Source organism: Strix aluco, chromosome 29, assembly GCF_031877795.1.
Source record: "Strix aluco isolate bStrAlu1 chromosome 29, bStrAlu1.hap1, whole genome shotgun sequence".
NCBI lineage: Eukaryota > Metazoa > Chordata > Aves > Strigiformes > Strigidae > Strix > Strix aluco.
Window position 1 is genome coordinate 2,371,477 of NC_133959.1, and position 27,959 is coordinate 2,399,435.

The 27,959-nt window shown below is 46.7% G+C and overlaps 3 protein-coding genes across 8 annotated transcripts; all 3 read right to left on the reverse strand.

The window, feature by feature from the left end:
* Nucleotides 1-547: 547 nt before the first annotated feature.
* Nucleotides 548-7,212, reverse strand: F2RL3 (F2R like thrombin or trypsin receptor 3). Of its 5 annotated transcripts, XM_074808777.1 has the most exons (5): nt 6,227-7,212; nt 4,539-5,163; nt 3,599-3,691; nt 3,276-3,405; nt 550-2,630 (listed from the first exon to the last, which is right to left on the reverse strand). In XM_074808777.1, exons 4-5 carry the CDS (start codon nt 3,364-3,366, stop codon nt 1,555-1,557), a joined length of 1,167 nt encoding a protein of 388 aa, XP_074664878.1. In that variant the 5' UTR covers nt 3,367-3,405; nt 3,599-3,691; nt 4,539-5,163; nt 6,227-7,212; the 3' UTR covers nt 550-1,554. The 5 variants fall into 5 exon arrangements, with proteins under 5 accessions (XP_074664881.1, XP_074664878.1, XP_074664880.1 ...); XM_074808779.1 differs by lacking the exon at nt 4,539-5,163; XM_074808778.1 differs by having other exon boundaries at nt 3,599-5,033; nt 6,227-6,247.
* A 791-nt stretch (nt 7,213-8,003) lies between these two features.
* Nucleotides 8,004-22,564, reverse strand: SIN3B (SIN3 transcription regulator family member B). 2 transcript variants are annotated; one of them, XM_074808721.1, is made up of 19 exons: nt 22,279-22,564; nt 21,509-21,615; nt 20,783-20,936; nt 19,518-19,781; nt 18,962-19,105; nt 18,589-18,711; nt 18,008-18,097; nt 17,453-17,571; nt 16,527-16,734; nt 15,689-15,805; nt 15,077-15,315; nt 14,636-14,819; nt 13,823-14,417; nt 13,183-13,352; nt 12,462-12,635; nt 12,129-12,221; nt 11,721-11,815; nt 11,099-11,303; nt 8,004-10,710 (listed from the first exon to the last, which is right to left on the reverse strand). In XM_074808721.1, the coding sequence occupies exons 1-19, from the start codon at nt 22,378-22,380 to the stop codon at nt 10,480-10,482; spliced, it is 3,414 nt and encodes a 1,137-aa protein (XP_074664822.1). In that variant the 5' UTR covers nt 22,381-22,564; the 3' UTR covers nt 8,004-10,479. The 2 variants fall into 2 exon arrangements, 1 of the variants encoding a protein (XP_074664822.1); XR_012621105.1 differs by having other exon boundaries at nt 10,537-10,710; nt 10,942-11,303.
* A 1,354-nt stretch (nt 22,565-23,918) lies between these two features.
* On the reverse strand, nt 23,919-27,938 carry LOC141916350 (NACHT domain- and WD repeat-containing protein 1-like). The gene is given in 4 exon segments (XM_074808733.1): nt 23,919-24,883; nt 24,885-25,062; nt 25,065-25,226; nt 27,887-27,938. Coding segments are annotated over 4 exon segments (588 nt in total). The 3' UTR covers nt 23,919-24,687.
* Nucleotides 27,939-27,959: the final 21 nt, after the last annotated feature.

Here is a 27,959-nt window from a genome sequence, read left to right on the forward strand (position 1 = left end):
TTGTTCTTTCTTGTCCAAGTGTTTTGGTCTTGCCTCTTTCCCCCCTTCTTAATCAGCCTCAGCAGAAAACAAATTCCAGAAGAATGTTCAGCTTGCTTGAAGAACATCACTGAAACAACAGCACGTGCTTTGCTGACATCGACTAGTGACATTTAATGCACAATAACCTGGTTTTCATTATTGTGAATAGATGATCTATTTAGAAAACCTCAGCTCAGTTTGGGTTTTGGGGTTGGGGTTGGCTTGTTTGTTGGTTTTGGTGGTTTTTTTTTTTTAGTACTTGCTATTTCTGACTGAGTGGCAATAGCCCTGGCTACACCAGGCCTCCTGTGTGCAGTAGCTGGCACATCCTCCGCACGTGCGGTACTGACCCACAGGACACAGGCTCTAGTTTTTCAGCTGCATTTCACCCCCGCACATACATGTACACACAAACAGTTCTGTGACCATTTTTGTTTTGTTCATACAAATCTTAGCAAGTCTGAGTCCAGAAAAGGGTTTGTTTTAGATTCTGATAAATATTTTATTAAAAACTGATTTTAAGACAATGTTGTCTGCCTCTTCTTATTCACACTGTAGGTGTAAGTTTGACCACAGGTTAGGGTGAGGACAGAAGTCATGTCTGTACCAGTAAAACTGAAGAATTCAGGAACTCTGAGGAGGTTAGTTGCTCATTTTCTACCTTGCTGCCCTAGTTGTGTCTGAGGGATGAGCTGGCTCCATTTTGTCAAATTTGCAACAGATTCCAATAAGCAACAAGCTTGGTCACCTGTTTCATAAGAGACCGCTCTTGATTGTGTGTGACTTTACACAAAAGAAGTGTGGAGTTTTAGAATGAGAGTTTTCTCAATTCCTTCTTTAATATTTCCCTTCAAGAAGCATAATATTTTTTTTAAATCCATTAATACAATCTTTGCCCCAAAGAACTTATGGATGCCAAGGGTCATTTGCAAAAACAGGGATTACTGAATGGGGTTTTTACACTTGTTACCAGCAGTGGGCTGATATTGCTATGGTGTTTCTTACTAATCAAGCCAAGAATGTATTTGCTAGAAAAGCTTTACATTCTCTTGACAGAGCATTTTAGTTCCGGAGAGTACCTTTCACATAGGTATCTTCTAGTACTTTTGAAATATTTAGAAATTTGGTTTTGCCTGTTCTGTTTCAGTTTTAGGTGAAAGGAATATGCGTTTGAGGACAGCAAGCAAGCCAGTAGTAGAGAAAGAAATAGAATACAAATAGCAACTAGTCTGCGAGCTGCATTAGGAAATCCAGACCTAGGATCCAAGAGCATCCCTGTCACTATGTGACCAGATGAGAAGTTGCAGGCAGTGTCCCAGTGACAGACCTATACAGGTTCAGCACTCCCCACCGCTCAAGGAAGCCCATGGCCCAGGTTTATTCAGTCTTAGCTGTGCAGACAGAAGAAAGGACTTGTCTCCTGGGAAGTCCTGCTCACTGCTCTGGGTGAAACTTGTGGGATCCCAGTGCTGTCTTCACCCCATCCCCAGTGTATGCTTGAGCGCCTTGGGAGCAGAGAGCTGGGATGGAGGCTTACACCAGAGAGTCTTTGGAACTTTTCTGAGGGAGTGTTTCCTTGGAGGTTTTTAGGGATGTGGTGTTTTGTTTTCTGTGACTGAAGAATCTCCTTCTCACCTTATCCCGAAAGTCTTCAGAAATGTAGTAGTAGACGAAGGGATCAGCGCAGCTGTTAAAGGTACTGATGGCCAGGCTCACCATGTAGCTGATATACAGGTGGCCATACAGCTTGCAGTTATAGCTGGAGTAATGAACGAGGAGGAGGACGTTGCTGGGTGTGTAGAAGGCCACAAGTATGAACAGCACGAGAGCTGTGAGCTTCATAGAGTAGGAGTACCGCTTCCCGCTGCCCAGGAGAGCTCGCAGCACCGAGCAGTAGCTGAACAGCATCACCACCAGAGGAGCCAGGAAGGCACAGGTGATCAGGCAGATGAAGTAGTAGAAGTAATACCCATCATCCTCGTGCCTGGGGAGAACGTCATGGCAGAGAGTGACGTCTGCTCGGTACAGGGGATATGACTGCTGGTGCAGAGTCAGGGGCAGCGTGAGGACGGCAGCACAGAGCCAGATGGCAGTGCAGGTGCAGGCAGCAAAGGCAGGGGTGCGGAAAGAGCGTGAAAAGAAGGGATGCACCACAGCCAGGTACCGGTCGACGCTGATGCATGTGAGCAGCAGCACTGAGCAGTACATGTTCCCATAGAAGAAAGCTGTGGTGAGCCGGCACAGGCCTTCCCCAAAGGGCCAGTTGTTCCCCAGGAAATAGTAGAAAATCTTGAAGGGCAGCACCAATACGAGCAGCAGGTCTGCTGCAGCCAAGTTCATCAGAAAGACGGTGGAGGTCAGCTTCTCAGCCCTGGTAGCCAGGACCCAGAGGGCCAGCCCGTTGGCCGGCAGCCCCACCAGGAAGACGAGGGTGTAGAGACAGGGGATGAGTCGCACCGTGACCACGCTGCCCAGCTGTGAGCGGGTGGCCTCGGGTATCAGCAGGTATGTGATGTTGTTTATGGTTGCCTTTTCCCCGGGGATGGCTCGGGGACACGGTGTGATCTCTGGTGTCATTACCTGCTCGTTGGTGCTGTTCTGGGAATAATCTGTCAGATAAAAACAGTCTGTTACCTGCTGTTCTGCAGTTACCCTTGTAGGTAGCAGAGCAGGCTGCGTATATAACGCTTACCCCAAAGACCACAGTTTTACTTTTATGTTGGCGTCCCTAGAAGTAGGAGTATTCAGTAAAATGCTGTTGAGTGATGGGCAGAAGCAGCTGGCTAACAGAATTCAATGGGCAGAAGTAACCATTAGCAACCTTACTGAAAATTTACACGATTCCCCTGTTGTGTGGTTTCCCATAGCTCACAAATAATTGCTATGTTGTACAACTATCAGCAGGCCTGGGAAACCAGAGGGCAATTCCTCTGCCCAGCTTTCAAAAGACTCCTAATATCTGGGCCACTCCAGGGTAAACTCATGGCTGTGGGAGTCTAACTTATAGCTAAATATTTTGTATTTAAGTGCTCTCTGTTTTACTTCTCTAGTTTTTCTTTCTCTGTCTAGTTTCTTCCACCCCAGTTTCTTTCTCTTTCATATCACTCCTGCTTCGACTAGAGAATGGGCAAAGCTCAATTAGAGTGTGCTCCCGTGTGATAGCTTTAAAAAATAAGTTTTCAGGTTATTATGAAGTTATTAAATATCCAGTACTTTAAGAAACAGCAATTTTTCACCCAAAGATACACACTCACCATCATAGTCTGGAGAGGCCAGGCAGAGTCCCCAGAAGGCGCAGCACAGCACCAGCCCGTGTGAGAGCCGTCCACTCCCGAGGGTCTCCATTCTGGTGCAGGATCCAGCAGCGTGCTGCTGAGCTCGGAGCTGTGTGGGAAAGGCAGTATTAGTGACCCTGCTTATGCATTTCCTTCTCTTAGTCCTTAACTCACGGAAGCACCAGGCTTAGCCCGTGAAGGATGCGGCGTATGGGGGGCTGTCACGACACGCACGAGTGTGTGTTACCCAAGCAGGGACTCAGCTCCAGTGTCAGACACAGGACTGGGAGGGGCATACGTACCCAGATCCAGTGTGTTGGGGCTGTACTTCATCATCAGAGCTAGACAATGGCTCAAGTGACTCATTTGGGCCTCCTTCTGGCTCCAGAATATTTCTGGAAATAACAACTGTGGTCAGACTTGATGCAGTTTGAATTTGGTTTAGAGTAAACTGAACTTCTGACCTCCTATGTCAAGCATCCTTCCACTCAAGAGAGACCCAAGTGGCTCTGTGTGAGCTTCGAGGTCTTTCCGCACACCCTGATCCAAAATGCTTTCTGGTAGTGCAAACTGAGAAGCTATTGTCCCCACACAGAAACATAAAATGAAGTGCAGGAGAGCTGCAGATCCAGAGAAACCTCCCCAGCTCCCAGGGATTACGCAAGAGCCTCTCGTGGCAGCTGAGGGGTTTTAGTGTCTGCCTTGCAGTCCCCAGATGAGGCTGGGCCTTTCAGAACTCCCTTGTTTCTTTATTTCTGCTCCTTATCTGACTAAACAGGGGACGAAACTCCTGTACCTTCCTTCTTGATCCCACTGCAGAGGTTGATTTAAAGTCCTGGGGGTCAGAGCTATTTGCATTTGAAAGAATCAGTACTAGCACCAGCCTGGGGTGCCATAACATACAGAGGATAAGTGCAAGGGCTCAGGGCTTGAGGGAGACGCTCTGCTTGTGCTGATAAACTACCAGGAACAGGGAGAGCAGCTCCATCCAGCAGGAAAGGGGCCTGACGAGGCCGTGCAGGAAGTCTCTGCTGTTGGGTAGATAATGGTGAATTTCAGTCGCTCTCGCCCAAGAAGAGCTGTGTTTTTCCAGAGATGTGCAGCCTCCACCCAGTAAACCCCCAAGAGGGTTGAGCACTGTTAGCTAAGAGCTTGGAGCTGGAGCGTGCTGCTGCCACATACCTGCTGGCAGCATGGAGAAGACAACTTAGGAATGCTGTAAGAGGGACTGGCAGATGTTACCTGAACCTTTAAGATCCTTTGCTGCTTGGTCCCCCCTTCTCTAACTCCTTGAGAGTGTAAGTCCCCTCCGTGCTCTGCCTTGCACAGCGTTGCTGGGCAAGTCCCAAATCCTCTCCCCTCGCCTGTGTAAGAGCCCCAGCACGACCACTTCCCGGTGGTCATCAAGCGGGTAGGCCAGTGGGGTGGGAGGTCACAGCTTGAGAGGCTGCTGGTTTTTAGGCTTTTGCTCTCCAGTCCCTGCCTGGCTCTGCAAGGGAGTGAGGACAGAAGCTGGAGTCCGGGCAGTAGGAACTGTAAATTTGGTTTGGCAACCCAAGGAGTAGTTCGTTTCTTTCTCCTCAGCTTATGAATGGCCTCTTCTGTGAAGGTTGCAAATCTGAGCCTGGCTGCTCTTTGATGAGATTCTTCTATTCCAAGGAGAAAATGATCCTATTTCCTTTGCTTTCACCGTATTCCCACATCCTTGTGCCGAGCGTGTCGAGAGGTGGAGTTCCACTGGCAGGGACAGGGAAGATGCAATGTTAGATGTTTTGCTTTTGTGATTCTCTCAGGATTTATGAACCATTACAGAATGACTCATGTGGCCACATATTTTCCATGCCTCAGCCAGGATCCTTTCCATGCTCTGTATGCAAAAAATTAGACATAATCAGGTTCAGATAGTGTGCAAATCACAGCCCTGCTTCCTATGGCCAGGTCTCTGGAGTGGAGCAGAGAGAGGTTACTCATTGCTGTATCCTTCATTTTTCAGATGCTGTGTGATCTTTAGTGACTGCTTTAGATGCAGAACAGCTTGCTTGAAAATTCTAATGCCAGAGGTTTGTCACGGCTTGTTAACATCTCTTTAAGTTGTGTGATCCCTGCCCTGTGGGGTAACAATTTGGTTTTAATGTAATTCATTGTGCAATAGATCATCTCCTGGGAGAAGGCACTCTTTTATTCCATGGCTCTGAACCCAAAAGATGTAATGCTGAAAACAGGCTAGGGATTTTAAAGCTCAACGGGAGGGTACAAACACCACCTGGCCTGTCCCATACATCTTTAAGGCTTGGAAGACCAAACTGTGGTAGGCAAAGAATGGGGTTTGCTATTTCTGCGCCGTTCCAGCGGCTCCAGAAAGTTTTTCAGCTGCAAGGCAGCAGGTATGAGGACAGAAATCTTAGTGCAGCCGGTACCTGCCCCAGGCTGAGCTCGCGTTGGCGGGGCAGACACGAGAGGCAGCTGACCACGGGGGCAGCCGCTCTGCCTTCACGCCGGCAGCACGAAGCGTTTCCACCAGTGTCAGCACAACCTCACATTTTCCATGGACGCAAGGCCGGCCCGGCCTTTCCCACCGCTGGGCGTGCGAGCATCCGCGCTTTCTCAGAACCACACGGCACAGAAAACTTCCACTGACTATCGAAATAGTCCTTTGGACCAGCATCCCCCCACCCCAGACTTGTCTTCGCAGACTCTGGCACATACAAGACAACTTCATGCCTTGGACACTCTTCCTGACTTTGCCATGACACCAGCTCCCCTTCCTCTCACTTCGTCAGGTCTCTTACATCACCCTGAGACCCTCCACAGCTCCAGGCATTTTCCCTGCCTTCTCCTCTTCTCGTTCCACAGTTCTCCTGTTCCCCTGGGATCCCACCCAATCTTTTCCCTTGGTTACACCACACCCCTTGTGCCCACATTCTCCTCACCCTTGTAAGCCTTATGCTGGTGTAATACTCCAGGGGAGACAGGTTTTTTTTTCAGAACTACTCTTCTACTTGCTTGCAGATTTCGCTTCAGAGCATAGGAAATCCATACGAAGCCATTTTTCAGGAATATTTGAAGTCTATTAGCATCACTACAACTCACTAGGTGTTCTGGAACAGCTTCTTTTGGTCCTTTCTCAGCAAGACGACGACACTGGGGTAGGGGCTACCTTGCCTGATACAGACATCATCCTCCCTCTTCAGCACCTGGTCTCAGATGATTCTTTTTGGATTCGTCCTTTAGCACAGGTATGGTTTAGAATTGCTAGACTTTAATTTAGTCTTTAATTCTGATGAGTGGAAGGTAGAGCATGCCTCTAGTTTCATTAAGATTGAATTATTTAGTTCTAATCCAGAGGAATGGCTAAAGCATAAAGAAAAACTCCACTCATGTTTACACACATGCTTCTAGACTATCTCTCACTGCTCCACAGCCCCATCTTCCTCTCTGTGCATCACTGTGATACAGAAACGTGTTAAAAAAAAAAAAAAAAAAAAGTCCTGAAATACTAAATACTGAATTCAGGTATTCCCTTTAGCAATTCTTAATTTAATTTAGAAAACTATTAATTCTTATTCCATCCTGCAAACCCGAAAGGTATTTTTAAGCTGTCTTCCTCTGTCGTTGCCAAAGCTGTCCACTTGCTGAGATCTCCAACTGCTCTCGGGTGATGTCAGACCTGGCTGTCCCTCCCCTTGAGCACAGGGAATGTCCTTTTTGTGAGAAGTCCAAGATCTCTGCGAGGAGACTTGTGTAAAGTGGACGGTGTCCTCCGAGACACCACTGCCATCATTTTAATCAAATTATTCCATGCAATTTATGCATCAGAGGATTGTTATTAGGAGAACAACAGTTTGTTTCCCTGTGAGCAAGTAATACGCTGCGCAGAAAGCAGAGTTGCCTTTTGTTATGGCAACGGAAGTGTTGAGAATGATGTAAAGGAAACTCCTATCAGATCTGGGTCACATCACTACAGCTTAATTTGCAAAATCTACACATTCATTTGTTGTGCAGAGCTCACAGGGAACACAGTTAAACATGTTATTACCCAGGAATTTGGGGAGGTTGAGGGAAAGGTGGGTGGAGGGTTATTTTCATGGTTGCAGTTGTATTGTCTTAACCTGTAGCAGATGTGCTGATAGATTTCGGAACTGGAATCAGTCGCTTTTCTTCAATGTCTCTTGCATTTAGCGTGCGAGTACTTGGAGGCCAGGCCTGGACCATATTTTTGTGCCACACGCCTCACAGCAAAGGTACTGCTAGAAATAAACCAACCTGCAGGAAGATCCGTTTTCTTTTTCTTTTGAAACCTCTCTGCATGGAGCAACTATGCCACCCCCCGGCCTCCTCCCCCGGCTCCCCCCCAGCTCTCGGTCTTTGCTCCCAGCAGCACCCAGCGAGCCCAGAGCCACTGGGCTCTCCCCTGCGCGCTGCTTGCAGACAACTCACTTCCCTTTTCTGTTAGCCACCGGGCCAGCTTACCTACACCTCCCGTGCACCAACTGCTTGCGCGGGGAAGGTTAAAGATTTGCTGCCTGCTGGTCCACATCTAAATCGTTACATCCCGCCGCCTGTCCGGCGACTGCTCCAAGGGAAGTTCATCCAACTTTTCAATTGTACTTTATTTAAAATTCAATTTCAGGTGCAAGACAATAAATTCTGGGGATTGTCAGAAAGTTTAAATTAATTTAAAACAAATTCAAACCAGTGAGAGCTGCAGACTTTTAAAATCAATATTTTATTTTACTTGAATGTGCAAATAAATATAAAAAAAACTACATTCAAAGAGCTGGCAAAGCAATTACAAGCCCAAAAGCAAAGATCCTTCAAAAAAATGGAAGAACAAACTCTTGAATCAAGGTCGTGCTAGCAGATACACAGCGGTCGAGCTTAAACTCTCAGACATTAGCAAGCCACTCTCAAACCTGCACTGCCTGCTTAGTCCATTCACATCATTTGCTACTATCATTTTTGAGACAATAGCACTGTAAAGGGCAAAAGTCTTACTTAATCTGTTCAGATTATAAATTAAGGTTTACAAAATAAGGATGCTTAAAAATACCTGAAGTACACTTAAAAATGGGGAGATGGAACAGGATGGTGCATGGGTGCGTTACCCTCCTACACCTTGGTACACTTGGAATCAAATGCATTTTAAGCCACAAGTTGCAACCTATTCTCTAGTAAACATTTTTCTGTATCATAAAACCATAAAATTTGGCACAGTTGTCATCTCCACTGGAAGACAGCAGAGAGGTGAACAGGACTGAGGCATATTTTGTTGAGGGGTCTGGAAGCAAAAGGGGGATACTGTGCTTTGCACGGGGCTCGTCCCCCCACTCCTCCACCCAGCCCTCCCATCGCTGTCAGTGTCTTTTATCACTTCCTGCAACAAGAGCAGGGGAAGAACCTTCCCATCATTTCAGTAACCAGAATTTAACAGAGACCCAGACAATGAGAACATCAGTTCTTGATGAAAAGTCCTCCGCTGGCAGTGGTTGTGCAAGTGGCCACGAATGCCAGAGACTGGCCTCCCTCCTTCCCTCCTACAGATTATTTTGCAAAAAAGACAAAGAGTCAGTACAGTTTTCTATTAAACGTACCCCAAAGGCCAATTTTTCTACTGTCAAGTGAGACAATTGCAAAACCAAATGTTGTACAGTGGAAATAACCCAGGACAAATCCTACAGGCTGCTACTTAGGTCTGGCAGAAATTATAACCTAAAAATCAAAGCCACAGAAAATATCAGGGTGGGGGGGTTTTCCCCCAAAAGCCAGGAAAAAGCTGGAAGCAGAGCTGAAAGGAGGCCGGACCTGCCTCAAGACACTGTAATACACTCCACGGACAGTGTGCTTGCCCTTGGCCCCTGAAAAACAAGAGCGAAGTCACAGTGGGGCTGCAGGACAGACACAACTACATTTTCTTGATTTTTCAATAGATTCAGTCAGACAATTGACGTAGTGTTCTGCATGATTCGGGGTAGGTTTTTTGTTAGGCTTCATTGCAAAAAAGCTTAGGTCGAAGTACAGATGGTTCAGTGGAAAAGCTTGTCTGCGATGGTTGTGGCTGGATCTAACGCTGCCCGTTACAGATTTCCATGCGTCACTGCAAATACAGCATCTGTGCTGAGCCAGCAGAAACAGGGAAGTATCTGGGGCAAACCTCAGACCCAGGGCAAACACTGCGCTGCAAGAGCTCCATCTGCTGCTGCTCCTGCAGTGCTACAACCCAGCGGGACGGCGGGGCCGGGCATGCACAAGGAAAGCCAAGCGCCTGAGGACGCAGTCTCCAGAGGCTGCCAATCAACATGCAAAATAGCAAAAAAAAAAAAAAAATTAAAAAAAAAAAAATAGGCCAGACCTCGCAATGGATATTCCTCCCCACGCACACGCTCCAAGCAGCTCCAGATCTGAGAAGGCAGAGTCTGCAGCAGGTTGTAAGTTCACAAAGCAACAACAGGGATGCGGCGCACGTCTTGCCGAGCACTGCAGCGCCGAGAGCTCCTTCCCTCAGTTCATGCTCCAAAATACTTAAGTTGATGAGTGAGAGTTAAGAGCGTGTAGTACGCTGTTCACCCTTGTCTCAGTTTTGGCATTTTTCTCACCAGAGCACCAGTACCAAACACTGCGTTCGTCGCCTGATTAGTACCCATCGCTAACGAAGCGACCCATCGCGGGGCTCGCAAGCTGTGCCAGGTGCTCTCAGCCCCGCTGGCACTTGAAGGTTACACCGAAGAGTTCTGCAGGCTCTGAGATGGCGTAAATTCAGGAAGATAGGGAACATTAAACCCTTCCAAGTGGAAGCAGCTGCCAGCATCTGCTCAAACACCAGCCCAGCTCCATCTCTCCAACAAAGCCACTGGTGGTAGCTCGCCCAGAGCCTCACCCCCTCACTCAGCCTTCCCGTACTGGCTGGTCAGCAGTGGCCTAAAGCTAGGAAATTACTAAAAAGTGTGTGGCAATGCCAAGAGCCCTCTTCCCATAAAGCTTTTAAAAGTCTCTTCATGACGGCTGGAGGATTACACTGCAAGGAGACAAGTCTATGCCATATGGAAAATACATCATAATCCAAAGTAAAATGCTGTTTGGATAAATATCATTAATACATACATTGCATTCCCACCACTATTCTCAGAGTAAATGTGTTTCACCAGCAACGCTCCTACTTCTCTTGGTCCCAGGAACAAGTCTCTGCTCAGGGTGAAGCTGGACGGCGACTGTACTGAACTCTGTATCTGTTCACCGGGACCCCGTGGACATTCACCGTCTCGCAGGTGGTTTTACAGGGCACCATCTCCTCGTCTTCATCTCCCATGAGCCAGTCTTGAACTACGTCGACTGCCTCCATGGTCACGTTCTCTTCTAGCCACCTATTGTGCCACTCTTCAAACTGCTGGTGGTGCTTCAGCAGCACCATCGGCTGTACCTGAAAGCAGGACAGGAAAGGTCACCACCGAGAGGTTTCTGGGGGAGAAGCCCAAACCCGCACCTCTCTCTGCACCTGAGATGCACGTGCTTTACAACACAACAAAACAGTGACCAGGAAACCGCATACCTGCGTTTAAAGAGCTCTATTTCTTAACGTTTGCCACTCCCCCTTAAAATTTGCACGGTAAAGAAAAGGCTGCTAAACTAAACCGAAGTACAGAGCATTTACCAGCTCTCCTCCATGTTTCATCCAACACAGAGTAGTAACTTCTGGGTGTAGTTTGCAGGAACTCAGCCACAAGACTTCTTATCGGTACCTGTCTTTTGGCTCACATCCTCAACCTCTGCTACCGCCTGAGCTGCAGAGAGAGTAATAGGAGATGCACCTGCTTGGCTCGGCAGAGAGCTCCCCGCCTGTACATGTAATCCTCCGAGTTCATGATGAACATCATTTTGTGGGTGTTGAGCTTGAAGCGGCAGTCCACGTTGCAGGCACTTTCCACCCCAATCAGCCTCTTCCAGGAGCTCTTCACTTCGCTACGCAGAGCTCTCACTTGCTTACATTGCCACTTGCGAAACTTTTTTAGGTTTCTAGAACAAAACAAGGATTACGAAGCACGTGTCACGCTCGGTTATCCATTCCCTGAAGCTAGCAGAGCTGACAGCACAAGTGTGAAATTTGTATTTCATGTAGTTTTCAGACTTTCTCCAGGATTTCCCTCCACACACTGACAAATATTTAGTGAAATGGGAACAAACGAGACCCCAAATTCCTCCCAGAAGGGACTGCTTAAACAGTCCCACTCCATTCTAAACACAAACCTCAATGCAGTGGTCATAAATTTTTTCTTCAGCATTCTTACGCAGTGCGCTGGACTACAGCAGCCCCTTTGGTCCTCAGAGATGAGTGCATTTCCCTCGAGCTGCTTGTAAAATCGCTGCCAGATATGCAGAGAGGAAGCAGCACCAGCTGCTGCAGGCGTGACTCAGGAGAGGGAAGGCACTCACCTCTGCAGAAAGACGGGTTTCAGTAAGAAGCCATCATTCTGGTTGTTCGGAGCTCCTTCGACCCCAACATACTGCTCCATGTAGTTAGCCAGGTGCTACACAGAAGAGAGACATTTCAAGTCACATTTCGCTCTCATCAAGACAAACACCACTGCAAAGAACTAGTTTATTTCTTTTATATCTTTTATTTCTTATAAAAAGCTGATTTTTAAGTAGCTGATTTATGTTGAAAGTCTTTTGCTAACATACCCATTTCTGTCAGGGACCACTGCCCCACCTGTAATCTTCGCACCTCCTAGGTAAACTTATCCTCCCGGCAAAGTCTCACATTTTGGATCAAGAAAGCAGAAAAGTGTTCTTATACATCTGTGTTGTCTGTGCTACAGCAGACTCCATGGTGATATTTACCTGGACCTCCACAGGATCTTCTGTCTGAGTTTCTTCCGTATCCAGCAGCTCAATGGTCATGATCACTTGTCCTTTCCGCTGAAGAAACATTACCTGTAATAAAGTTACAAGCACAAGATATTGGCCTCATGGGTTCACAATAAAATGCTGGATATTATTAAATAAATATGAGCTAGGAGAGAAGTGAGCCTGCTGCTTTGTCTGTGCTCTGGTTTTGGCACCTTTCTCCATATTGCGCTCTCTCACCAGTGTGGCCTTGGAGCTTCCAAACCCATTTCTCCCCGGTGAAGTGCAACAGTCACTTTATGAAGTTCCCTGGCAGCAAGTTCTTACCTTGAAACAGTTCTCATCCGCCATGCAACGTTCAGCCTTCCACTGATAGCTGGTCTCCTTGGCTGCCCGGACACACCTAGAGGATAAGTTACCTCCAGCAGCACCTCGCTTCCTTTCGTTCAAGTAGAGCTCCACAACCTTCAAGCAGATGTCATCGCTCACTAGATGGTGAAGCTTCCATTAAAAAAGGGGGAATTCAGTCAGCAAGTCTAGGCCAAGAGTTAACTCTAGTGTCTCATGAAAGGAGCACAAAACCCAGCACAGCATCACGCCTCAGATGAAGCACCAAAGCTTTAACTCCAGAGGCTTCGCACATTTCACTCTCTTTTTCATTACTTTGCAATAAAAGGAACAGACAAGAGTGACGGGCTCATGTGCCTTAACTGTAACAAAACTACAATTAGAAGAGAGATTTGAGTAAAAAGGACTGGACATTTATTTTTGCCTTAGATGTATTTTGGGAATGGCAGAATTTTGAAAAGACCAGAACTTAAAAAAAGTTGGAAAAGGCCAGGAAGAGTAAATCCCTTAAGGTGGTCCCTCTACTGAAGCTGAACTATCTCACTGAACTTCTGTTACTGTTTCCCCTACATATATAACTTTTCTCTGAATTTAAAGTTTAGTGAGTCCTTGCACTAGAGGGTACTGTGAGAAACCTATCAATCTACAGGAGGGAGATGCGCAGCCCCCCAACACACAGCACAGCCATCACGTTCGTTACCTGACGGACAATATTCTGCACCAGTTTGTCCATCGTAAAGCCAATGTAGGCGTGGATAGTGAACATCTCCCGCAGCGTGTCCTCGTACTGCGTCGGGTCGATGTTCCCGTCCAGCAGACTCCTCACCATATCCAGGAAGGCGGGGTAGTACTCCTCCAGTTCCACCTCACCTGGGCAGGGGAAAAGGGCCACCACTTAATGCTTGTAAGAGGCAGAGTGAAGTCAAGAGATACAAGGGCATTCGGTATCGAGGACACCTCACAGAGAGCACTCTGTACGGAGCGCCGACAGCCTGTAACCGTTTTATCTCACGACTGCCTTGTGGAGTTAACTATTTCATTGTGGAGCCATTTACAGTTTAAATCAAAGTAACAGATTAATACAATGAGACACCTGAGAACATCTGACAACAGCAGGCCTCCGTGAAGTCCTGTGAACTATGCGTGAGAGCTCTCAGAAGATAAATTACAAACTAGCTGTCCTGTTCAATTAGCTGTATCCACAAATCACAAATATAGTGGAGATCTGCACCAATACATTCCTTACAGACTTGCCTGCTGGTCTCATTTACTCAGGTATATACAATCAAGCACTAGCAACCGGAGCATTAAGAACAGACTGTGTCCTGGATTATTCTTACTTGGTTGCTTCAGTCTTAGTTCCATGGCTGGATCATTGGTTTTTTCTTTTCTTCCCTCACAAAGGAGCTTCTCTCTCTCTTTTTCAGTCCGATATTCTAGAAGCTGCTTCTGAGCTTGACGATAAATCTTTAGGAGCCTTGAGCACAGAGTCTGGTGAAGGCGGAGGAAGAAATACCAATTATTATTGACAAAGAACAGACTGTAAACATCATCCAGAGTGTTGTGGGGTTCAGCAGCTGTAACATCACAGAAGGTTGCTTTTGCCTCCAAAGGACTGCTTGGAGGCCCAGGCACATGTTTTTTCCGTAGCTCAGGAGTCTCCAGGTTCTGCCCCTGATGGTTTTCTCTGTCCTCATCTGTTGATTCTTCAGAAATACTGTGCTCAGGGGGCTGAGAGAAAAACAGCTCAGGTATGAAGTGATGCACTATCTGCCGGATGGTTGCTTGATCCTCCTTTTGGATAGTGGGCTGCCGTTTCACATAATAGCTGATAAGAGAGGCTGCATCTTCCAAAATCTGCTTATCTTCATAGATAAAGATAAGATGAGGCTCGTTTGTGGACGAACTTCTCCCCTCTGAATGCTGCTCCTGATGCTGTAATCAAGAGATAAATAGATAAAGATCCTTCCAATCCATGCTCAAGAGCCATTCCTGCCAGAAGAAATAAGCCAGTATTAACGCTACGCTTGGGACAGTCCTTTTGACTGAGAACTCTTCAGAGCACTTCAACAAGGTCCCAGGTGCTATGTAAACATCTAGATAATGCTACAAAGGAAGGGCAGACAGGGTGGATTATTTTCTAGCATACGCACCTCATCATAGACACTCTCGATTTCATTCAGCAAGCTCTTGGAGCGCAAAGCTTTGGTGTCATTTTGTTTGAAGTTGACGGCCTGGTGGTCAAGGGACTTCAGGTAGGCTTTCTCATACTGCTCCCTCCAAATTTTGTTGAAGCCCTGCTGGGCCTCCCGCCATTCCTCCTCTTTTGCTTTCAATCTGCATAAATGTATAATCGACTTCAGTTCAAACAGACAACCACAGAAATACACACAAACCATTTTTAATGTAGCCAACTGTGATGCACCAAAAACTTGTCAGTATTCCTGGGAGCAATAAATAAATAAAAGCACCACCACTGAAGAGGAGTTATCCTTTGAAACAACATCTACAGAAAGCAGTTGTTTAAAAATGCTTTAAAAATCCTTTATCAGTTTCTTAAAGAACCCAGGTGAACACAAGAGTAGGGGAATTACCTCTTAAGAACAACAGGAACTGCAGTAACTGGGTTTTTCTTAAGACTTTCAATGATCTCTGGTGCTTTATCACCGTAGATGCGATAGATGGCCCTGCGCTGGATCACTTCTGATGTTCCTCCCAAGCAATCATCCAGTCGAAATTTCTCCTGATCCTCTTGAGTCAGTCGTGACAGTTTTTTCTGCACACTCTCCAGCACACGTATTGTGGCTAAATTGGTCTCCAAGACAACATCCAACTGTTAAAAGTTCACAAAAGACACAGTGTAAGGAAGAGGCACAGCAGGAAAATGGAGACCAGCGGCGCTCAGGTTTGTGGCATTCGTCCCAGCCCCACTGGGTGGAGCTAAGAGGTATCAGCAAGGTTTCTGACTGGAAAATGTACCTCTGCCAGTTCTCCCAAAGGTAACATGCTTTTTAGAACTGGACTCATGCCTAGAAAGAACTACTAGACTCCGAGCAACTGGAAAACACCATACTCTAGCTCAAACTAACAAACACTAATAGAACTTCCAGTAATGGGCCACCTAATTCAGTCAAAATCCTCACAGCTGGAAGTTTTGCTTTCTGAGGAGGCAGACAGGCAGGAAGGAAGCTCAGCAGCAGAGGTACCTCAAACCGCTCATCCTCACAGCGGTGCAACTGCTCCTCATAAGGAGTCTTCTTGGAGCTGACAAAAGTGGAGTCTTCAGACCAGGATGGAAATGAAACCCAGGTATCATTTAACACCTGCAACAGTGCAAAGACATGACATTGAGCAGACCCTAACGAGCCCAGAGCTGTTCTCATGGGGTCTGATACTTCTCTGGTTTATTTTTGCACAGTTCTTGCCTGAGTTTCTACTGGAAGTTTCAGACCTAGTTCACAAGTCACTGTTACGACAGCTCCTCAGAAGGTCAGAGGTCTGTGTGGAACTGTGCCAGGGCCCTGCTCCGAAAGCTCCTTCACTATCACCTCCCAAACCACAGAGATCACTCTGCAGTCATCAGCAACTATAAATAAAGGGGACAGAGTTGCCAACAACAGCGAGAGGTGGGAGCACCTATGCTGCAGATGCCTGTCCTCAGTGAGAACAGTGCCCAAGACACTGACTCACAGTGCATTTTCAGGAGAAAAACTGTTTCTAAAGGCCACGTTGGTCCACTGCTAGAAAATTAATTTCAGGCTAGTGAATATTCTTTTCTGTCTATAGGAATAAATTTGTGTAAGCACGCAGACTCAAAAGACTTTAAAGTGAAAGACACGATTTGAGATGGATTTAGATACAATTAGTGAAATGCACATGGATACTGTTATTTCAATAAACTGGATGAATAACTGACGTGAGGCTAGAGCTGGCTAATCGGCATTAAAGAGGGGAATCCACATGCAGAAACTGCGTTAACTGCCCCACTTCAAGGTAGGTAGGTGCAACGTGTGTTCAGGGATGGAATAGGTTGGCCCAAAGTACCTCCTTGCAGATGGCTGTCCTTCCACTGCACTTTGGCTGCTGGTAGGTTTTTGGGAGAGCCCGGTAACTTGATCCTATGCGTTTGCAGGAAGCATAATCAATTTCTCGACTCATTCCATCCCCAGATCGGTCGCTCAGTGGAGAAGCAAATGAAAGCTCTTTCACACCAAGAAAGGACTTGAACTGTGCAAAGAGTTCTGGGAATTTCCTTCAAAAACACAAGTAAGTGTATTTTGTTATGTCACTCTGACAATTTTAGGGTGGCTGATGTGTGTCATGAGTAAGGGAGAAAATCTAAATAAACTTAGCATTGCAGTGAGAAGTCTTTCACCAATGTTTTACCTCTGTTTTCATTCTCTCTGAATTACTTTACGGTTTTTTCTGACTTAAGGCAGGAAAAAAATTTCCCTTCACTACTTCACGAATACTCCCCTTAACTGACTGAGGAGTCACTGATCCTTGCCATGTGACTCTTCCTCTTCCACTGGAAGACAAACAGCACGAGAGGTTCATATCAGAGCTCAAATTATTTATCCTTTTCACAGCTCTGTTCTGAGATTTCATGTTTATACCTGTATTGTATTTTGAGAGACAGGGAGTGTGAACAGAGACCACCCTCCAGAATTCATGAGATTCTTTGCCCCCAATGATTTAGTATAACATCAGATAGTCTGCTGCTTGTGAGGCTTTCAGCTGGTTGCACAGAAGAAAATATCCTCCCTAAAATGCTCTAAGAGCTGTGTAGATAAAAGATTCAGATTTTATTACCCGTCTTTTTGGACTAGCCTTTAATTTCTTACATGCTACCTAGGAGGTATTTCTGAAGTTAAATCCAAAACTTCAGTAACAAAGTTCACGCCTACCAAAAAGTAAGAAAATAAGACCTAAAAAGTATGACACAGCAGAGAAGGTAGCAAGTACCTTACCCTAAAAATGGTGTAACTAGCTGGAGCAACTCGGAGCCTGAAACCAACTCCTGGTTGAAGAGAGCAATGCAACGGAGAAAATTTTCATAGACTTCCTGGCTCTTTAGGACCCTACGCACCTAAAGCACAGTTTGGAGAGAAATGATCAGATCACTCAAACACCACTTTTATTTAGTTCATATTCTAAGCAGTCTGAACCACGGGTACAGTGACAAACCTCTGTCTACACTGCAACATATAAAGCGAATATGCACAAAAATGCCCAGTTTCAAACAATAATCTAGTAACTACAGATGGTACCATGAGGTAATATCACTGAAAAATAGAGAAAAATGTGTCTATAAGAGACAAGCATTCAGGAAAAGGTTAATTATCAGTTTCTATTAATCTTCCAAACCCACCTATTTTCTCTTTTCTTGGTCCATCTTTCTCCACTGAAAAGTCAGGCAATTGCTAAGTGCTGACACGTAGATTGTACAGAAAACCAACCAATTAATAACCACATAAACGGTTGAATATAAGTCTACAGAATGTAAGAACAGGCCAAATACTGACCTTGTCAAAGAAGGAAAACTCTTGCAGCGTTCCATATTTTCCCACTGTCGCTACTGACAGGTCTTTGGTACCTCGCAGTTTCATTTTCTTCTGTTAAAAGAACAAGGAGTTATACTTAAAATGTTGTAACCCAAATGCTCTCAAATTCCACTTTGCTGAATATAACAGCTCTGTGCAAAGGCTGGAACTCTGTATTTCCCTAATAATGACCTCGCATTGCTGTGTCAAGTCCTTCACAGCAATCTCTATCAAATGACCCCCAGCTAAGAAGAAGAAACAACAAAAAAAGGATCACTTGAGAAAGAATTCCAAAGATTTCTTTGTAGAAGCAATAAGCTGTCCCTTTCCAGGGCCAATACTTAGTACGGAAGGTCTTGATATGTTACCACACATATTTAAGCATCCTTTAGAATTTTAGATTTTTATTTAAAGTTATTTTTAAAATAACTTTGAAATTTGGCTTCTCGTACCTAATATCTACAAACCTCAAGGACACTAGTCATGACAACTTCATCTAAGCAATTATCTAAACACAAGGAGTAGTATCGGGTTATTCTAAGTTTTTACTTGCTAAAAGATACCTTTGCTGGGCCAGAAACAGGACGCAACAGCAGCGGTCTGGATCGCTTTTTGCTGTGTTCCAGATTCTTCTCATGCTCAGTTTTCTGGACACTGTTCACTTCACATGGTCCATTTCCTGTGAACTGAAGTAAATAAATAACGATTTCAATGTTCTCATTTGGCACAAATAAAGAATGCTGTATATCAGAACAGGACACAGAGCATGTAGTTAAGCCACCTGTTCTACGAAATTTTGAACACTGAAGAGGAGCAAAGTTCATCTACTGGCTGTATGTTTTTCCATCATGATTTGCATTCCTAAAGCTTCTTTATGTATTCTACATACAAACAGAGAGTATTCAATATTCTGCCTTGTTTTAAGCATACACATACCAAAGACCTTTTAGCCTCTGGGAGGAACTGTCCAAACTCAGAAAGCAGATCCTCCTGTCCCCTGAACAGATTCGCTACTTCAGTAAACACTTCTTCCTCTGACATGCCCCGAAAGGGTCGGCCTTTAGTGTTCAGCTGTTCTTTCTGAAAAGATACGCACAGATGTTAAATAGAGTCAAAAACATACCTCACTATGCAAGAACTACCCACTATGCAAGAAACATCAACTCAGCCAAAAACCTTATGCTACACAAACTTGAAGTAACTATCAGATAGCCCAAGGTTCTTACAGCCCATCCTTTCACACGGGATATCACTCAATCAGCTGAAGGTGAGTAAACACAGATCTAGCTACAACCCCTTTACACCTCAGACCCTGGAAAGTTCTACAATTTTCACACTTTTGTCATTTCATGTGGGTATCTATGAGGCAATTGTTGGACAAAGGCTAGTGCTTGGGAACTGTGTACGCCTGTTCAATAGGCAGACATTTCATTTGACAGCCACTCCTCAAACAGCTGCAAACCCACAATGGCTTCTATGGAAGACTTCTTACCTGGTAAGTATGAAGAATTTCTAAAAAGGATCTGTAAATTTCTGGATGGTCAAGAAAACGTGTTTTGATCTTATTCACATAACTGATAGCATTATTGAACTCCACAGAATCAGACTCCAAAGGAATTTGGGATTTATCTTCTTTGTACGGAAGCTGTTGCCTAAACTCCTCGGAACAGTCGCTGTGATTGTGCGAATTCTCCTGGGAGTAATGCAGCAGCAGCCCGCTGCCAGGGAGAGCGCTGGGAACCGGCTCTGCGGGCACCTGGTGGCATGAGACACAGAAGACAGGGACTTGTACAGAAACACAGGTGCAAGTTCAACAACAATCTAGCATCAGGGTTTTCAAGCTGTTCAGCTAGAAAAGATTACCACATGAAGAAGAAAGAAAAAAGATTCAATCAGCCAGTAAATTTCCCTACCAAGCTGATTAACACCATCAGTTAAAAAAATCCTGTGAGTCGTATCTGGCTCATGAACCATCTGACTCAGGAGCGCTTTTGACTGTCGCTGCATTGTGCCCCACGCTTGAGAGGGTGTAACAACATGCACTGCAGCTTCTGTTACCACTGGTTTATTTCAGAGGAACTGTCAGTTTTAAGAAACATATTAAAACGTAAGGCTCTTAAAGATGCTAAATTTCTAAGCAACAGAGATATCTAAGGGAACTGAGATCTAAAAGATATTTACTGCTACTAATTAAACCACACATTTGTCAGTAGAATTCAGGTAACAGCTCTATTTCAGCCTCCACAACACATCAACAAAATAGAAGCAGAGGCCAATATGTATCCGTCTGTATTACAGCAGATGCCTTTCACTGCAGGATGTCAGCAATTGCACGGCAATACCTGACATGTATTTTTTGCTTATTGCCTAAACACATTTCCCAGTTTCTCAGTGGAAGACTAGAAATGCAATTCTTCCAGGTTCTCTTTTTGAGATTTGTCACTACAACACCACACACTGAGAATAAATGTGTCAAGCCAATTACAATTTCAGTTTTCCAATCTGACTGAAGTAGTTGAAGTGGCAGTTCATGCAGGAATATCATTCTGGTGCAAACCATAGTTCTAGTGCTAAACTAACAACTGGTTTGAGAATAAATATTTAAATTTGTTGTACCATTATCATAGACTTTGAAAACCATGTAAAAACTTTAGCGACATGCAAGACACGTAAATCAACGCAGCCTAAACTGTGCAAGAGATGTGTATAGCAACACGTAACAGAATTTATTTAGAGAACATGAGCTCTATAACCTACCTGACTATTCAAAGGTGACTGTATACTTAACTTCCCATTCTTTGGAATTTCTATCCTGTAGCCCAGAGGGAGGAAAGCATTGAATCCTACAATGAGGTCGGGATGCTCATGGAAAAGCTGCGAAACACGTCGGATTACTCCAGGTGTGTCAATGCTAAAATTGAGAAGAGTCTGTTACTTGTGTCCAAATCAGAAATACAAGTTAAGCCTAGAAAATTACAGAGGTATGTGAAGCATCTGACTTCTTAGAGATGCAATTTTTAACAAGCAAGCTTGGGAACCTCAGACCTAGAAATTAGCTCAAGCAGAGGGAATGACCACTGCAGCCTCATACTGGGAGTGTCATCCACAGAGAGGAGACATGAGCGTGCAGGTTACCCAATACAGGCAAGACAGCCACCACCTCTAGGGCTGACAGGTCACACAGAGGCTCTGCTCTCAAGCTTCTTCACTTATTTTCCAGATCTGTGTTTCAGAAAGGGGAAGTAAAAATAGATTTGCCTTTTCCAGTAGATTTTGTCTCTGGAAAACGACAGCAGGATAGAAACCCTCCACCTTCAGTGTCTAGTGACTGCACTACTGGGGGACAGGCCCGCAGGTAGCCTGTGTGTCTGCAGAGGTGGGAGGATGGTGTGAAGGCTGGGGGACCCTGCGGGGGCAGAGAGACCCCCACAAAGGCTGAGGAGCTCCCCGGAGCAGCCCTGGGGTGCAGGGCCTGGGCTTTACCTCTGGCTTTTGAACTCTTTCATGATCTCCAGGAAGCCGTTGTAGGTGGCGGGGTCGCTGCCAAAGCGGATCTTCACCTGGTCCAGGTAGGAAAGTGCATCCTCCACCTGCAGGGAGAGAACTGGGGTGAGGGCTAGAAAGGGGGAACGGGCCCTGGGGCACCCCACGACACTGAGGGAGGCAGGAACAGGCCCCGGGGGGAGCCCCACAGCACCGGGGAAGGGGGAGCAGCCCGGGGAGGGGCACACGGTACCAGATGAGGAGGCCCTGAGGAAGGCTGGCCCCGGGGGGGCATCACCGTAGTAGGGAAGGCGGGCATCGCGGTGCCGGAGGAGGATGGCAAGGCACGGCGGGGGGCACGGTACCGCGGAGAGTGGAACAGCTCCCCAGGGAGGATGACCGCGAGCTGGGGAAGGGGGCATGGTATAGGCGAGGGGGGCAACAAGCCCGGGGCGGGCCTCACGGTACCGGAGGAGGAGGGCGCAGGCCCCAGGGGACCCCACGGCACCGGGGGGAGAAGGCCCCGGGACACCCCGCGGTACCGGCGGGGGGCGGGGGGGGGCGGACAAGCGGCGGGGGAACGGGGGGGCGGGTTCGGCACCACGGACGGGGCGGGGCAGGTCACAGCGGCGCGGACAGCGCCGTCCCCGGTGGGGGGGGTGGGGGGGGTTTGAGGGCGGCGGGGAGCGGCCCTTCGCGGTGGGGCGGGGGAAGGGGGAAATCACGGCGGTCCCGGCGGGGGCAGCCGCCGGGGCAGTCGTCGCACTCACATGCACCGGCAGCTTCTCCTGCGCCGCGGCCCGGCCGCCGCCGCCGCCGCCCCAACGCGGGGCGCTGCCCCCCCGGCCGCCGCCGCCGCCCCCCGCCGCCATGTTGGGAGTCGGGCAGCAGCGCGCCCCCCGTCAGCGCGTGCGGAGCGTCTGCGTCAGCGCGCACGGCGCCACGGCCCGGCCCGGCCCGCGCGGAGCCTTCGCGGCCGCCGTCCGGGAGCGCGCGCGCTGCTTCCGGCCGTTCAACCGCCATGGCGGGAGCCGCGCCTCAGGCGGCCGCGGGAGGGTGAGCGACCTCAGGGAGGGCAGCACCGGGGAAGAGGCGCTGGGGATCTCGGGGGTGGCAGTCGGCGGCGGGCTGGTGGTGCCGGGGCTGGAGCCGAGCCCCGGAGGGGGGCAGCGGCGGCCCAAATCCCCGGTGCCTCTGTGCCGGGAACCGGTGGGCCTCGCGGGAAGGGGAGAGCCGAGGTGGGGCGCGGGAAGGCCGCTATGCCGAGGGCCCGCTGCGGCCTCGGGGCTCTGGCTGGGCTGGGATCAGTGGGGCGCTCTGAGCTCTAGTGCCTGCGCTGGAGCAGTTGGATAAAATGTGGGTTTCGGGTTGGTGTTTTGTTTCGTTTTGTTTTTTTTTTTATTATTATTATTCACTTTTCTGAAGTGGTTATTAATGTGCCAAGGTAGCAACAGACTCTGAATAACCGCAGCGAGGGAGTTTTCAGCGATGTTTAATGTTGTAATTCTGAGACACTAAGGCAAAAGGATAGAAAGAGAAACCCCCAGGCTCAATCCTGGGTGTTTGTGCTGGTTTATCCTATTCTTTACTTTTTACACCACTGAACAGATGCAGGAGGGCTTGCTGGTATGAGTCAGGCTCCTAGAAGAATCTCCTTGGTTGTGCTGTTGCTTGCTTGAGTTCTCCCTGTCTGTGTTTCTGGATTTTACCATACACGTTGCCTTGATGTTCTGGAGTGGGTTATACCTAGGAGGAGTGGTCTTCGGACAGTGAAACTTCTCACAAATTATATAACTAACTTTTGTTATGACAATAAATCCATCTGTAGTTGGTACAGCTCTGTTAGCAGTTGTGTGTACACACTGTACAGCCAGCAAGGCACCTGTGGAAACCAAACTCAGAATACTCAGAATAAAGCATTTACTGTGCAGTAGAGTTGGACTTAAAACATGCCACTGCCCTGAAATGGTCCCTTGCCACCAGACAGTTTGAACTTGGTAAAACTGGGACATGTGAAGAGCTAGGAGGAGAGGGGGAAAATTAAGCCATGCTGGTTGTTTCTCCTTAGAGCGTTTTACATGATTTGCGTAATAGAAGCTTACAGAAACCTGTCTTGCTTTGCCTTTGAACTCACTGCTGATATTTGAACCCAGAATATTTTTCTCTACTACGTGCTGGAATACTCCAACTGTAGCCTTGCGACTGCAGCTTCCAGTCAATGCTAATTAATATGCTACCTCTGGATTCAGTATTATAGCCTCTGTTCTGATACTTGCACAAACTGTTGCTGTATGGCAAGTTTCCCTTCTTACAACATGAAGGATGCCACAAGCCTGTTGAATACAGGAAGGAGTACAGACTTTCTCGTTCCTAGCATTTCACAATTACTCACCACTTGCAACATCCCAGGCTGTAATGGACTGATCCAGCAACCCAGTGTACAAGTACTTCTCATCTTTTGAGAAGCGAGCACAGCAAATGCCTTTCAGGAGAGATGTGGGCTGAAAATGGAAGGTTAGGATTAGGTTGTTATGCTGGTAAATACAGGTTGAAGTGAAGATGCCTTAGAGTATTCAGTGCTTATCCGGTGCTTAAGACTAGAGATAGTAAATAAAGATTTTTACAAGAGTGGTCTTGGAAGGAGGATGGGAAGTATCTTAAAATAAAGCCCTTAGCTTGTGAAGCACTCTACAGCTGTGCAGGAAAGAGCCCATTATTCCACCTATGGAAAGGAGTAGCTCAGCTGTGTCTGTGGTATATTGTCAGGTGAAAGAGTAACAGCATTGATCCAACCTCCTCCATCACTTTTTTTTTTCCCCCTCCCGGATTCTCTTGAGCTGGCCCAATTTACCCCTTCTGTTGCTATTGTTAACTTGTGAAGTCTCATTGTCTTCACTGATTTGTGTTATCTAGTTTACACCAGCTAAATGAGCAGCAATAAGCTGTAGATAAATAACTCTATGACTTACGTTTAGTGTCAGAGTGGTGTTAACAGCACTCATTCACTTAGCACTGACACCTTGATAGCTATCTAGATGTAAGGATGCTTTGAAATCAGTCTGAGATGTGAGAATAGCTGACTGCCTGTCAGTTTGGACAGCTACCTGTAGAGTTGGATATTTTCTTTGAGAGCTGGGAATCCTGTCAGTTGGATCCTCCCTGACAGCTCAGGGCAGTAATCAACTCCTGATGCTGTCTTGCTGCCATAGTACCTTATAATAGCACATCTCGTGTTCCTGCTGACAGAGCTCCAAGTCCCAGAGACACTGCAGGGAATTTTCAGATCCACTGAGTGCTGGCTGCTCTCCGAGAATGCTCGGGCCTGAGGGCACTCATAAAGGACTGTCCCTGCTAGTGGTGCCATAGAGGACTCTAATCTGCAAAGACAACAACTCTGGAAATCAGAGAGCCAGGGATCTGAGTTTTAAAGGTGTAGGTGGGCCTGTTGATCACTGGGCATGAATCTGCAGGGATGATACCCAGCCCAAGGGCTAAATCATCGTGTGCTATGGCAAGCTGCTTTTCCTGCTTGTTGATTGCCATGTCGTTGATGGTTTCTGTGGCTGTGGGGGTGGAATTCATGCTGCATCCTGCCTGGAGTTCAGTGGAAAGACAAGGACTGTTCCAGGTACAAACCCTCTGAAAAGGAGCTGGTTTTGCTCAGCTATTTCCAGGCATCTCGCTCAGGCAGAGCTGTCCAGTGTGTCACACACTTCCCCTGTAAAGTGTAAAAGCAAGACTGATTTCCCACTGATTTCTTACTCCAACTGCACGTGAATGTCTTCCCTCAGATGGGGCTCATGACTGGCTTCTTTATTTGTGAAATAATTTGCATGTTACTCATGTTTCCAATTTTCCCATGTCATAATAATAAGCTATTCTAGACAAAAACTTTGGAGAGGTCATTAAAAAGCTCTCCAAGCCTGAAACAAATTTTCCTAAATCTGATGGTTAGAAAAAGCAGAATGGAGCAGACTATGCTTGTCATATGCTCAGAAAGCTAACCCTGCCTTTGCTGTCTCTGTGAGTTGTCTTGTTTCTATCCTACCCCCATCTGCAGGCTTAATTTAATGCAGTATTTCTGAGATGCAGTTCACCTTCTGTGGCGTTCCAGATGATGACTTTTTGTGTGTCTTCGTGTTGGGTAAAATACACATAGTTCCCCCCACGGGACAGTGCAGCACAGCCTGTATTTGGGACAGGTGCTGAGGTTTTCTGCTGCTGATGATAAATGAGGTTTCACACTCCTAGATGCTATCCAGTGTGTCAGTCAGCAACCCCTGGTCTGATAAACTCCACACCAAGGAAAAGCTGGGATGGGGGAGAAATCATCAGTTCCTGAGCTGCTTTTTCCTTAGTCCTGTGTAAAAGGTAAAACAATACACGTTCATTAACTTGTACAGAAACGTAAGTAAAGCCAAAGGATAACATCCTAATACTAGAAGGCAAAACGTTGCTGCCTTAGTTGAGAACAAATGTTTGAAGCACCTGGAGCCGTTCAGCCCACTTGCTTCCTCTGCTCTGAAAGACGTCTAACTAGATCCTGCACATTTTGGTCTGTACTGGCTGTTTACCTCTTTGGCAAGAGACGGTGCTCCAGATGTTGTGTATCCCACCTGGCTCCTGCTCAGAGGTGGGTAACAAGGCAGCTTTTAGGAGTTAAAATTTAAAACATTTCAGAAATGAATTAGTATTTCAGGCCTCAGGCATGCACTGGCTTGAGGCTCGCCCTCTGAACTGATTAAGTGCAGGTTCCTTTTCCAAACACTTTCACACACCTCAGCTATAAAATAAGAGGAGGATTCACAAAATGAGGGATTCTCAGTGCTTTCAGCAGTTGGGAGAATGCTGGCAGGTGTCTGTGTGCCTACAGCTCAAGGATCACCAAGCTGTCGGAGCTCTTTTCAGACATGAAAAGCGCTTTCCAACCGTAAAAAGTGGAGAAGGCTCACTGGAGTGCCCAGGAAGGGCGTGCAGCATCTCAAAAACTCCCATATTCCAGACAAACATTGAGCCATGCTGGGAACCTGCCACCAGCAGCCAGTAGTCAGAAGTAAGTGTCATCACTGTGACGCCTGCTGTGATACACAAAGAGGAGAGGCTGCTCTTGATACCACAGACAGAAAAGAGACATTTTGAGATTGTTAATATGCTGTGTTTCCCCACCTGGAACCCCCCTGTACAGTCTGAACCCCGTAGTGTCTGCCAAGAGCAAGATTAGGTTCCCTCAGACATATCTAGGTCAGCATGTGCTTTTGTTGTCCTGACGACAAAATGACCCACTTTATCCTCATTTGTTGAAGCAATTGCGAATGGGACTGGGGCATGACTGAGCACAAAGGCAAATGGACCTTTATCCTGCCTTTGGGTAAGCTCACAGGCAAAACTGTATTTCTACAGAGATAGATGTTCTCTCCTTCTTGCTCTGTGTACCCACTCTTGCCCGGTCCTTACCCAGCACATCCCAGTTTAGTGCCTCAATTCATCCATTAAGTAAATGAAATGGCAGTTCACTCAACTTCCTCAGATTTGCAAGAGTATTAGAGAACCAGAGTGGCTGAGGGGCTACCTAGGAGTGACCAGGACAGAGGATTTGAGATACAGCTTGTGGATTAATCTGTTTGCTTTCACAACTCCAGTGCTAGATGCTATCTCATGGTATGCCAGACAGCACTTCCAGGACTTTCATTGTTTTCTTGTTAGTAGGAAATGGTTTTTATGACTAAATTTCTCTTGCTACAATCTAAGGCGGGCTGCCTTTCTGCAGTTGTGAATAATAAATTCCTTCCTTGTGCAGTAGCCTTTTACACATATGAAGACTGCATGACAAAGTTTGTAAAATGACTTTAGATCTCCTTGGTTTGGAGATACCTGTTTTAAAAAAACCATAAATCTTTCTCATTGTTGAAAGCACTGAATAGTGTTATTTACTATGATTTCCATTGTCTTATGATTTCAGGCCCTGTCCAGCAGTCAGGAGACGCAGAGACCTGGTCCAGAGCTTACAGGTATGGAAATGCTTGCTGATATTCCTCACCTTCCTGTTGGCATTCAAGATCCTGCTAAAGTGTGGCAACGTAGGAGGTTTCTTCATTCCCCAGCTCCAAGTCCTTCTTGAAGAAATAAATCTGCCAGGAGAAAATGCCTCTTGATTTGGTCTTGTTTTGATAGATAACAATTCTGCACCATTTCAACAAATTGCCTGTGAAGGGAAAAAGTAATAGATGTCCTGGAACAGGGAGCTAGAGCTGGGTTTTTTCTAGCCTCAGCACTGACAGTTTAAGAATGGAGGAGTCTAAGCAGGGTGCTTGAAAGCCCAGGATGGGAACATCCCATAAGCAGAGGTTTGGCTTCTCTTCCTCTGCCCTCCAGGAGTACCTGTGTGCAAAGCCACAGAGGGTGAAGCCATCTGCCTTCCATTTGCCCGCATCGCTGCGGAGCCGTGCCCGGT

Bases quoted from the DNA above. Each gene is read 5' to 3' on its own strand.
- SIN3B (XM_074808721.1), bottom strand. From the start codon at position 22,380: ATGGCGGCGGGGGGCGGCGGCGGCGGCCGGGGGGGCAGCGCCCCGCGT. The intron at 21,616-22,278 runs GTGAGTGCGACG...CTCTCCCTGCAG, and splicing joins AGGAGAAGCTGCCGGTGCAT to GTGGAGGATGCACTTTCCTA. The intron at 12,222-12,461 runs GTAAGAACTTGC...ACTTTATTACAG, and splicing joins CGGATGAGAACTGTTTCAAG to GTAATGTTTCTTCAGCGGAA.
- F2RL3 (XM_074808779.1), bottom strand. From the start codon at position 3,366: ATGGAGACCCTCGGGAGTGGACGGCTCTCACACGGGCTGGTGCTGTGC. The intron at 2,631-3,275 runs GTGAGTGTGTAT...TTTATCTGACAG, and splicing joins GGCCTCTCCAGACTATGATG to ATTATTCCCAGAACAGCACC.